General features: G+C 37.6%; 1 protein-coding gene across 1 annotated transcript in view; it reads left to right on the top strand.

The window, feature by feature from the left end:
- The window catches only part of COL14A1 (collagen type XIV alpha 1 chain), a 114,347-nt gene that overhangs the window by 45,646 nt on the left and 56,388 nt on the right, over positions 1-12,313 (top strand). Inside the window, exons 13-18 of the mRNA XM_027684470.1 lie at positions 970-1,099; positions 4,277-4,416; positions 6,033-6,159; positions 7,130-7,269; positions 10,294-10,426; positions 11,574-11,645. Coding sequence (XP_027540271.1) covers positions 970-1,099; positions 4,277-4,416; positions 6,033-6,159; positions 7,130-7,269; positions 10,294-10,426; positions 11,574-11,645 — 742 coding nt within the window. The remainder of the gene's footprint in view (positions 1-969; positions 1,100-4,276; positions 4,417-6,032; positions 6,160-7,129; positions 7,270-10,293; positions 10,427-11,573; positions 11,646-12,313) is intronic.

Raw genomic sequence — 12,313 nt, forward strand, 5'->3', positions numbered from 1 at the left:
CTGAAGAATATGAACTTTAGCCTTTGTTCTTATCAGGGCCTTTAAATGTAAATACCATTTGTAGGTCTGACCCTCATTGTTTTTTTCTTTTAGTTCTGTTCAACCTTTACTTTTAAATTTAAAAATAATGCCTTCCATCAGAAGTGATTTTAGAACACATTTTTTAGAAGGAAAAGAAGGTGGGACAGGGTAAAGTCTAGTCTTTTGCCACTAAAATAGTAAAACCAATAGACTTTTCTAAAGTTGCTAGCATAGTTCCAATGGAACTTTTGATCTAGGATTTTAAAGTTTTTATGCTCCAGTTTCTATATGTATAATTAAGGTTATGTACAACATCTGCATTCAAGCAAAAACGCTCAAAAGCATGTAGGGGCATGTGAGCTTTCAGTGCAGGAAGCTACTGAAAGCTGGCATAGACTTGTGCTGTCTGATAAATGAGTGGCTGTGAGCACTGTATTCTGTTAAAAATGGGGCCTCCCTGAAGACTAGGTGGTTCAGGAGGCCTAAGCTTTACCCTAAAGAAATAAATATAGTCAGTCCATGTGGCTCTCTGTGAAAGGTGGAGAAGGAAAATGATACACACACTAAACAGCAACAAACCTGAGCCTCAGTGGGAATGGAAATCAGCTCCTCCAGTGATTTCATGTGATTTTCAGATCTGTGTCCAAAGATGAAACAAAAGGTAGCTGGGAATGAAAAGGCCTTAGTAGCTGCTTGTTCTGGAGAACTAGCAATTTTGTTATTGCTAGTATGAGTAGTGACTTTTAAAGCCCTCTTACCCATGTGTTGGCTTTCAGCTTTTATTGTGCAATATCCCCAAATCTTGAGCAAAGTACTGCAGACACAGTATCAGACAAACGCTCAGCAGAGCATTTGATCACATATCTAATTTCAATTGTGTAATTAGTATTCTTCCCTATTATGAACTGTTTCAGAAATAATGTATCTTTTTTTCCATGGGGTTTTTAGATAAAAATTGGAGAGGCCTCAACAGATCTTGAACTGGAGGGACTATTGCCAAATACAGAATATACAGTCACAGTTTATGCCATGTTCGGAGAAGAAGCCAGTGATCCCCTTACAGGACAAGAAACTACATGTAGGTAGCACATATCTATATTCAGTTCAGTGTTAATAAACCTTCCAAACAGTCTCTGAACATATTAGACCAGGCATTTGATTTTAAAATCTGATGTGAATAGTCCATTGGGCTCTTAACTGTACTTAAGTTTCTCAGAGTGAATGCTTAATTTACAGAGTCTGAGGATTTCTACAAAACAGCTTGTTTTTGCAACAGGGTTGTGAACTTGTCTCTCTTGTTGGTAGTGGTACTACGGTTGCCCATGCTGATCTTGGTGGAATTACTGACAGTTTTCCAAACTTGCTGAAGGTGATTGAAGGTCATCACATAGCTCTAAATTGATTGGCTCTAAATTAAGATTGCTCTGTTTAGCCTCCTGTAGCTAGAGAACCAGGTGTGTGGGGGAGCCTGCTCAGAAGGAGAAAGTCATTGCTCTGGCTCAGTAGTAGTACAGACAGAAAAGAAGCAAAGACAAGATTTCTGTCCAACCCCTGCTGCCCACCATCTGGTAAACAAAGGGTTGGAAAGTGCCTGTGCACTCATGATAGATGATGTGTTTTTAATAAGCAGCAAGAATTTTGCCAGCTAAATTCTGTCCTCTGCAATCTGTACACAGCAATGTATGTCAACTCCCTAAAAAGCCTCAGCATTTGGAAGACAAAGGATTTGAAAAAAAGTGATTGTGCTGCTGCTGGGCTATTTCTGGGACTGCATTCGGTGACATCTGTATTGCTCCCAGCAGGGGAGTGAGTGCATCCTCTTGTTTTGTACTCCTGGCATGAGTGACTTGGGCAGTGTGAAAGTGACTTGCATTTAATAGGTGAGAGAAGTTTGGGCATGAGAATACTAAGAAAAGGAAAGCCCAGAGCAATTGCTTGTAAGGTCAACAAGCAATAGGGGAAGGAGCTCTAGGAATGGTGTTTGCCGGGTCTTCTCTAGGAGGTCATTTGTAGACAGACAAGTGCCAATAGTGAATTACCGCAGCCTGGGCATGTTTGTGGACTTGAAAGGAGTGTAGAGGATTCCCTGCTGGAAGATCGATTTTTGGCTCTGTCCCTTTTTCTCTCTCTTTGTGTCTCACGCCTTGTCTCACACATGCCCCCATGCCTGCACCCCCCACTCTGGCTTTTGGTCAATATCTGCCCAATATCTGGTTTTCATTTCTCCTAAACAGTACCTTATGTAGTTTATGACTGTGCCAGCCTGAATTCACTTCATACCATATTATCCTGGAGACTGCACAGCACTAAACCTGACTAACACACTGGATGGAAGATCACATACAAATTCCAGATACTTTGGCACAAACTGAGGTTTCCTGGCCACTGTCTGATCACAGAAGCTAGTAACATATATTAGTCAGCCCATCATATTACTGCTGCTACCAGACCAGAATAAAAAAGAAACCCTAACTACTCTGCAACCTTCATTTATTTTTAGACTGACACAATGCAGCCATCTCTGGTCTTTAGCACTGTAATATGAAAAGAGATTGATTCTTTCATATACAGCTATTCAAATAAGCTCTCTGCTAACAGGCTTTGATGGATCAGGCAGCAAGGCAATCTGGGAGGAAGAAAGGTCTTGATGATCACAGCTGTCAGTGTTCAACACTAATATCTTCACTGTCCGTATTCTGATTTAAGCTACTTTTTCTTTTCAGGTTTTTTTTTCTTTTTTTTTTTTTCCTTTCAGTGATTATTTCTGGCTTACAACTTCTGAATAGGCGTCTTAGTATTTTCTTCCTGGAGCATATATCTGCCTGAAGAGTGATCTGCCAAATTTGCTGTAGTATTACATGTAGTATCTTATAATCTGTATTTAGTAAATAATATTCTACACACTGTATCATCTTGGTTACTGTAGCAAAACCTTTCTCCATGCCAAACAGAGACATGATCATCAAGCTCCTTCTGGGGTGTAGTTTCATTTTGGGGCCAGAATTCATCCAAGACTCACTGTAAATATCACATAAGTCTGGCATCAGGACTGCCTGTCTGGTTGAGAGCAATGTTGTCAGGAGATTGGTTCCAAAAAAGAGCTGAGACTGAAGCATTTTGTTGTATGACCTGGATGGTGGAGTGAAATGCATTCCACAACTGACAGAAAATAGAAAGGAAAGCCAGCACGTGATACTCCCTTCACTAGACTCAGAGGAATATATTGAATGCCAGAATGTGTGGCAAACCCATTTAGTACAATTCCAATGTGTTCCCGTCTTCTCTATTCTCAGAGCCAAGTTGACTTGACTGTTCCTCAGCTGGTTGCAGATTCTGAATTGATATATGGCTAAAGATCCCATATAATATATGAGGCTATTAAAATCTGTGCTTTTTCCCCATGTGCTCTTGTGCGAGGGAAGCAGCTTCTGAAGTGCTGATATTTATCTGTCCACATGGACTGGAGAGGAGTGTGTGTGTGAAGGCAGGATGGTTAAGGAGAGGTTTCACAATTTAGAGGAAAGTAGCAGATGTTGGGCTAATACAGAACCTACTGCTGAGAGTAACAGACAGCACAAATTGCTTTCTGTGGTGTGACAGAAAAGTGGATGAAATCTGAGACTTTCTCTTGCATGACCTCATTTTCCTTCAGCCCATGACAGTCAAGGAATAAATAGTAGATAAATATGGCTTTGACTGGGGTTGCTGTTAGGAAACAGCTTCTTTCTGTAATAAAAAAGATCAAGTAAAGGTAAAAAATTAGCATGTTTGGAAATCTTCTGAGCTAGTTATACTTTTTGGACAAACTTACCCTTATGTCGGGGACTTCTAGGATTCAGAAAGTTTTTTGCCAAAATACTACGGTCAAGAAATATTTTTGCTGGGATACACATAAAAAACAAATGCATATAGGATAAAGATCTAGTTGAATTAAATTAATTCACAAATACAAACACAAATTTATTGCAAGCTTTGTGTAAGCTAGGTCTTGCTATGATATCTGCAATGAACAATAGCATAATTTCTTTGTTTTTCAGTATTAATTGAGATGCATTTAGCAAAACTGAAAGTTCTGTGCCAATGAAGAGCTAAGCCATTTTACCTGCCTTTAAGTACTTTTATATCTCTGTTGATGTAGGTCTTTTAATAGAAATATTAGTGATAAAAATTTTTGAATGAAAAATGTATTATTTATTTTCAAGACATAGCTAAAACTTGGAATCACTTTCATGGTTTTATCTATTTTCTTTTCAAGTGCCTCTAAGTCCACCAGCAAATTTGAGATTTTCTGACGTTGGACACAATAGTGCTAAGCTAACATGGGATCCTGCTTCCAAAAATGTAAATGGCTATCGCATCATGTATGTTAAAACAGATGGAACAGAAACCAATGAGGTAAATTATTAGCACCTCTTTTTCCTTAACCAATCTCAAACCTCCCCAAACTTCTGTAATTATTAAGGATAATGTTTATAAATAGAAGTTACAAACTTGCAAGCTGTAAAAAAAGATTTGCTAGAGAATTCTGCAACTTGGTGCAAAGAAGAGTTTGTTGGTATTGGATATATGTATTTGTGGGGGACAGTACTCTGAACTTCTTACATATCAGAACAGTCATTTGCTGGGGCACTACTGAAGGAAACTACTCAAGTGAACAATGGTCTGTATGAGCATGATCTTGACTAAATGTATGGTATGCAAATATTTATTCTTGGTTCAGTTCAGATAATAAGCCTTTTGATGTATCATGTCATGAACTCAAGCTCATTAAAAAAGACTGAAGGCTTCATCACATTTGCTTAACATTTATTGCTCTAATTATATATTGAAAACTCTCTTCTTAGAAAAAGGATTTGGCTTGAACAGAGTGCTGAGATGATACCGAGTTGTTCTAACTTACACTCTTGCATTTAATAATTTACTTATGCAGTATTTAGTTATGACTTGTTATTGAAGGTGTTTTATAATATCTTTTAGCAGCATAAATTTTGTGATAGAATGAAAAATGTGGTGGAATGATTAATACAGAAATATTAATGCAGAAATCTGAAAAAATACAGAAATTTTGAAAAGTGGGTTTGATTATGAAAACAATCTAGATCCCTTACAAAATAAGTTGTCATGGATAACTTAGGCCTCAAAAAAAAAAAAGTCTTTAATAGTAGTTATCTGTGCTTATGTTTCTTTTGGGACATATCTGGCCTTTCATCCATATAAGATGGAATATTTGTATTGAACCTGAAGAAAGTGTTGCCAGCTTTGGAAGGGAGCATACCAGTGTAATGTTTCGTGTCTTTTCGTTCTTCTAGGTCCCTTAAAATTTAAATTAGAAATCATTTGACCTCTTCCTATTGATTACCCTTAATATAGATAATATGCCTGACTGTACTCCTCACAGTGGTATTTGAACATCTCAGGCTCATGATACTTATGCTTTTTATTGCAAGTGAATGTTCAATTCACTTTTCCTTTTTGTCTGTTCAAAGAGCAGGTGGCATTTTTTTGTTTGCTCTGCATTGGTAGCATTTCCTCTGCGGTGCTGAGCTACCATGACGCTGAATAGTTGGACTGATAAGCTGTTTATACAGCTTTGAGTTTTATGTCCCTGGCAAAGTCAGTAAACTGTGTCCTGGAGAGAGACCAGGTGTAACTGTCATCTTGTCTCTTGGCAAATGTTAAACATAACGGTTTATGCAGTGTTTGTCCATGATAAGGGATTGGATTTAATAGCTCAAAAAGTCATCAGTGCTGATGCTAGCTAGAGTTAGGCTTACCAAGTTTGAATTTTCCTTTTCTGTTTGTCATAAGCAAAATTTTCCTTTTCTGTAGTTTGTCTATTTTAACTGATTTTGTCAGCTCTTATGGCCCTGAGTTGCTTATAGTTTCACAGAATTTCTCTACTGATTACATGACATTCTCTTTCTGTATGATTATTACCCAGCAGAATTTCAGACACTGATAATGTGATGTATTGTGTGATCAATATCTATTGCAAGTTATGCTTTCTCTAGGTGGAAGTTGGTCGTATTTCAACCCATACTCTGAAAAGTTTGGCACCCTTTACAGAGTATACTGTTGCTATTTTCTCCCTCTATGATGAAGGACAATCTGAACCTCTTACTGGCAGCTTTACCACGAGTAAGTATTGCCGAGCTTTTGAAGGCTTTCCAAGAAGAAATTTTATACTCTCTTACGTTATTGGAAAGTGAGATTAGTTACAGCAAGTGTCTCTGGCTGTGAATTCAGATATATGGAATACTTTCTGTTATTTTCATTGGTGTTTTTGGCTTCTTTGCTCCCTTATTGTGGAGTCAAATGCCTCTTTACTCACATGAGTAATCTCTTGACATCATGAAAATATCTCCACAGCATTCTGAAGCATTATTCAATGTGATGGCATTTGTATCTCCAGCTGAAGTTTAATGAGTTTTGAATCATACATTTAACCAGTGAACTATTTAGGCACTAAAGGGTAGAACCTTATATACGTACAGATGAACTACATCAAAAGGAGAAAATACAAGGCATTTAAGGTTCCTGTAGTTTGTTTAGCATAGTTATAGTTTCTGTAACTGTAGTTCTGCATCAAACAAACAGCCAATAACACATATTAATGCTTTCCAACATAACATTGGGAAGGGAAAGACTTTGAGGGAGGAAAGAGAAAGATGAGGTGAAAAGGAAGGAACAAGATAGGTATGGAACAGAGGTTGATACTCACATGCAAAGTGCAAATGGAAATAGACACAGAGTCCGAAAAGGGCAGAGGTTGGGACTTTGCTTTGAGATGGAAGGAAAGAGCATGGTGCATAGAGCTCTGAGCAAAGGAGAGGGACTGAGTGTTGAATGCAGCTCCATCAGTGGAGAGAGGACAAGGAAGTTTGTCCAGTTAGAATAGGTAGAGTCTACTCCCCTTCCCAAACTACAGACCCACTTCCCTAAGTACAAGTAAGTGTGCGAAGAATTCTGTACTACCTTTGTTGTCTACCTCTCATGTTATACTCTTTTTAACAAACTGCAAGTAAAATGGTATGTGTCTAACATTGCTATCTATGGAAGTCTCAGAGAGTAATTTACTTGCACTTTTCTTTTGTCTAATATTTTGCAGAAAGAGTTCCAGCTCCCCAGCATTTGGAAATTGATGAAGCATCAACAGATAGTTTTAGGGTCAGCTGGAAGCCCACCTCATCAAATATTGCTTTTTACAGATTGGCATGGATTCCTTTGGATGGGGGGGAATCCGAAGAGGTAAATTGCCTTGACTTTCTGAGGGGGTGAAAAGGAAGAGCGAATTCCATTCTAATGACACCTATGCTGCAACTTTTGCCATTTAAATATGGCCAGTTGATTTACAGAGAAATCTGCCCCACTGCAAAGCTCTCTAAACAAAAATCAAACCAATATTCCAGTTTTGTTTTGAAGAGGAAGTGAGGAAAGAAGAGATCTTTTGTGAATAATCAGTCTTATTATCAGTGTGTGTGCCAACTGGCACAAAACTAGCATTGTTTTTTGATGTCACTTCAGTTTTTAGACGTTCATGATCTTCACTTTGCTGTAAAAATGGTGGCAGTAGCTGAGCCAGAGTAGCATAAAGCTCAAAATTTGTCTAATGTGCTTGCCACAATAAAATTGCCTGTGAAACCTTAGTTATGTAATGTTACAAAGGGAAAAGTTTACAGACAGTAAATTTATTATATTGTTCCTTTATTCCTCTTTTACAGTTCTGTCCGTTTTCTCCCCTCATGCTGTATCTTTTGCTTTAAGTCCTTGTGTGTCTTATCCATAGTGCCCTTTTCATCAGATGGAATTTTTAAATGATTTTTTATCCCTTTAGCTTTTCCTTTTGTATTATCTTTTTCCAAGTAGAAAAAGACAGACACTTTCTCTCACTTTCCCTAATTTTCATAGTCTGCCTCATTTCCTCTTTCCCTTTCTTTCTTTTTTTACTCATCATTTTGGCTTATTTTGTACTTCTCAGTATTTAATGACTCTCATACATCTTGCTCTCTTGGAATCAGCAGTGTACGAAGAGGCCACATCTGCAAACTGTTTATCTGGGTACAGAACTCAGGGGGAAAGATGACATTTCCCACCTGGCCCTAGGTTTCATGCATTGTTTTGTCATCCATTAGGGCAGAAAGCAGTCGATTTAGCTTAGATTATGTGTAATTTTTTTCTGTAAATTTAGCTTAGCCTAATTCTTTCCTCCCTTTTACCTAGTGAGAGGTATTCATGCAAGAAAGAAAGAAATTAGAGGATTGAGCAGGGAAAAGAAGGAGTTGGCAGATGAGTGAGTGGACATAGTCATTCTCTAGCACTTTCTCGTTTCTATTTAAGTTCCAGTGAGTAGCTGCCAGTGAACCCCTTTAAGCCATGTGCTTTTTAAAGTGAAATTCAAGGTATCTGTGTTCTTTGAGTGTGAGAATAAATTATTAAGAAATATTTGAACTGCTAAGGTTCCACTTGTTCATTGTATTCACTGTGAACTGCTGGAGGCCCTAATATTTTAGCATGTTGAAATATTAAAAATGCCCAAGCTGCTTTCTTGTTCTCCTTGCATGACCTCTCTAATGGGGTCAGGTCTAGGATAGCACAATACCTCTGGGCTGTTCCCTCTTTAAGCTTCTTTCCCAGCTAAGTGATCAGTCATGCAGAGAAACAACATGCACTCCGTCTTTATTCCAAGACCCAACTTGCCAATTAGCTGAGTGGGGTCAGGGGGTGGTGCTGAATTACACACCTCTCAGTTCACTTCACCCACACTGTTGATGGGTGAGGAGGGTGCAGTGGGGTGTTAGCACTAAAAAGCCAGAATAAATTTAAGAGTGACCTTTACAGTAGAGAATGCATGCTGTTATACTTGTGTGCTTGTTTCTGGTTTTTGTCCTGCCCACTTGAAAGTTCAGCACTTTGTGATGGTTTTTTGTGGGCTACATTGGCAGGGAGTGGAGGGTGATGCTTCAGAAAGTATGCCAAAATTAAGTGTGAGACAGTAACAATGCATAGATATTTTATAAATATTTGATACACAACTAGAGGCTCTGGGGAGTTGAAAAGGAAGGCATTGCCTGTATCTACTTAGTATACAGCTAATTTCACTCAAAGCTTGTTCCTGAAATTTTCCTGAGAAAATCTGTGCCAGAAAGTGCGCAGCATGGGATGCCTGATTCATTACTTGATAGTTGTAGAAGACATGGCCCCATCTCATTTCTTTCTGCTTTTGATTTTTGTATTTGAGTTCAGAAGGTCTGATCTCAAATTGTGTTATAGGGCCCTTTTCCCCAGGACCAACTCAGGAAATCTCCTGTGGTAGTTAAAAGAATGAAGTGGGATTCACTGTTTCTGCTAACCACTGTGGTAGATTGCAATGCATATCTATTGTTTGATTTTCGTTATAAATCTAACTTTGATGTTGTGTATACAGGGACCACCTTTAAAAACTTGGCAGTGTTAACCTAGAAAAAGGCTGTTTTATTGTAGTATCTGCCTGCATAACCTAAAAACTATTCCCAAAACTGGTCAGCCCATTTCGCCAGAATTACTGCTCAGGCTTCTAAAGCACTCTGCTTTATAGTCCCTTTCGCTCCAGCTCCTCCCAGTCTGTTGATATCTTCCAATAAAATAAATGAAACACAAAAAAATCTGAAGTGATACCTTCTGCTTATAGTTAACATTGCACGTGTGAATCTTCTTCTGCTGTCAAAGGTAGAAATAAGGAAAATTACTATTTAACACTTCACACCATATAGCAAACTTCTCATCAGGACATCTCTCCTAATCCTCAAGTCTGCAGCAGATATTCTTTCAAGTTGCATTCAGAAATGTGGAATCATAACTGAGATTACAGTTCTGGTATAGAAACAGCATTTTGTAAGGCTGTGGAGATGCTGAATGCATTTTTCGTAACACTGCTTGAATGGTATGAATGTGAATGAAAGTTAATCTACCTTTTTATATTGCTTTAATTGATAACTGTTTTGAATTGTAGTAATTTTTCAAAAAAAAACACATATGTTCAGCTTTAGCAATTAGTTAGTTAATTGTGGGTGAAAGTATGAGACTATACATTTAAAATATTCTTAAGTGTTTTTTTCCCAGATGTACTCTGTGATACTTTTTATTTCAATATGGCTAATAAATTTTTTGGGCAGATCTGAGTGTAGATATAATTTATTTTAAAGGAGAATTCATTTTCCTTCTTTCATTTTAGTCAGTTAATGTGAATTAATCAAATGCAGAACTGATGTTCTTTAATCTTGCTGTGTTACTTAGGTTGTCATAAATGGAGATGCAGACAGTCATGTTATAGAGGGTTTGTTGCCCGACACAGAATATGAAGTTTCTTTGCTGGCAGTTTTTGATGATGAAACTGAAAGTGAAGTTGTTGCTGTTCTGGGAGCTACATGTAAGACAAACTTTTGATTGTAATTTTTAAAGATGTTTAAGTGATTTAGATTTGATGCTTATAGCTTATATATAAAATATGGTTAGCTTTGGGTAGCTATAATATTGAAGAATATGGTGGTTTAGCACCAGGGCTTTGCTGACTGTATTTTTTGCTTTTCTTGTTTAATATTATGTGGAGATGGCTTTGAATCAAAATGGTGGTTTGGCTCTCTGTCTGACCTGTGGTATTAATAACCTTTGGAACTGGGTAGATATTGTTGCATCCTACATTTCAATATTTAGTCTTTGAACAAGGTTCCTTATGAGAAGATATATCAGATTTTGGAAGGGATGTGTGTTAAATGTTTTAAAGTAAATAATTTACAGGAAGTTCACTTAAGATGTTTGGAATTTTCAATATTTTTAAACTTTTTTTATTTATGTAATTTTTTACTTTTTTATATATGTAATTTATACTCACTAGTGGTGAATTCACTCTTGCCTGAAATAATGGTCCAAAACAGCTTACATAGGCATCCTGTGACATTAACATGACAGTAACAAAGATAAAACTTGACAGTCATGTACAGTGTATTTTATGGTTTAGAATCAAAACAGTGGCCAGTATTTCAGGAAGATTGTTCTATTCTCTTTTTATGGATAACGACTTGGTTAAGTAAACAGCTCTATTTCTTATGTATAAGTTCAAAAATTTATTTGATTTTTAGTAACTTAATAGCAGGCCATTGAAATTATGCTAATATTGCCCAGTGTTGCTGAGTGTACTTTCTGTTTTTTCACTTGGACAGAAATAAAGCACTCTGAAAAAACTTTCAATTTAATTAATCTGACAACCTTAACAAATGGTCAAAGTGGAAGTCATTATGCATAGTTCAGTCAGAAATCTGGGAAAATATATGCATTGTTATTTAATTGTAGAGTTTATAATTATGTCTTATCTGTAGATCTGAGTGCTAATCCTGCAAATATATGGGCCTAAAGTAACCTAAATGAATAATTCCCTTGTAGTCTCTGCAATGCCTGAAGCGTGGGGAATACTTGTATGTGTGAGCAAATAGTTTCATGGTCATAGTTAGAAATACAAGAAAAATACTGTGACTTCCATGTCTTGTTGAATTGTTAGTGAGCTGAGTACTGTTTTGCAGTTGCAAGTTCTACCACAATGCCTTCCACGGTGACTACTACCAGTGCCACAACCTCTGAGCCCACCACAGCAGGTAAGCAGAGCAACTGCCGGCAGTTTAAACGCTGAATGCACAGCACTGAGGCTCCCACAGGCATCACTAGGTCTGGGGGCAGAGAGCTGTGATACCACTGAGGAGCTGATAACCCCAGTTTCTGATGGGAAGGGACACCACTTCTCCTGCACCACCCTTCTGTGTGTGAACAACTTCCTGCACCGGCCACGTGTGGATGAGGAGCCAACCCATCACACGGTGTAGGGACTCTGTACTCCTACGTAATAGCCCTGGTATCACTCAGAGACTAATTTGGAAAATTAAGCCAGAATTTATCTTTCCCTTTATAAATAAGAGCTTGGAAACTCTTCAGAATTTTGTTTAGTTTTGGGTGTTCTGTTTCTTTTCCCTGGAATTAGACTGACCTTTAAGGAATAATGTTTCTGGATTATGTAGTTTTGATTATTCTAAAGCTCCATAATCCGAGTAAGATAAACAAAGCAGATGGGATAATATATGTTAATGACAGTATAGAATAACTATTATTTTAATCAGTGCTCACAGTTTTTATGTTATTAAGCCCAAGCATGACTGAAGTATATCGGTTTGCCCCATGAAGGACCTGCAGACCCACCATGACTTCAGCAGAGCTTGCAGCTACTTGTTGAAAATTAGCACAATATCTAAATTATTTCAAATCTAAAAAT

This window comes from Neopelma chrysocephalum, unplaced genomic scaffold (assembly GCF_003984885.1).
Source record: "Neopelma chrysocephalum unplaced genomic scaffold, ASM398488v2 Primary Assembly neopelma1_66, whole genome shotgun sequence".
In the NCBI taxonomy this organism is placed as follows: domain Eukaryota; kingdom Metazoa; phylum Chordata; class Aves; order Passeriformes; family Pipridae; genus Neopelma; species Neopelma chrysocephalum.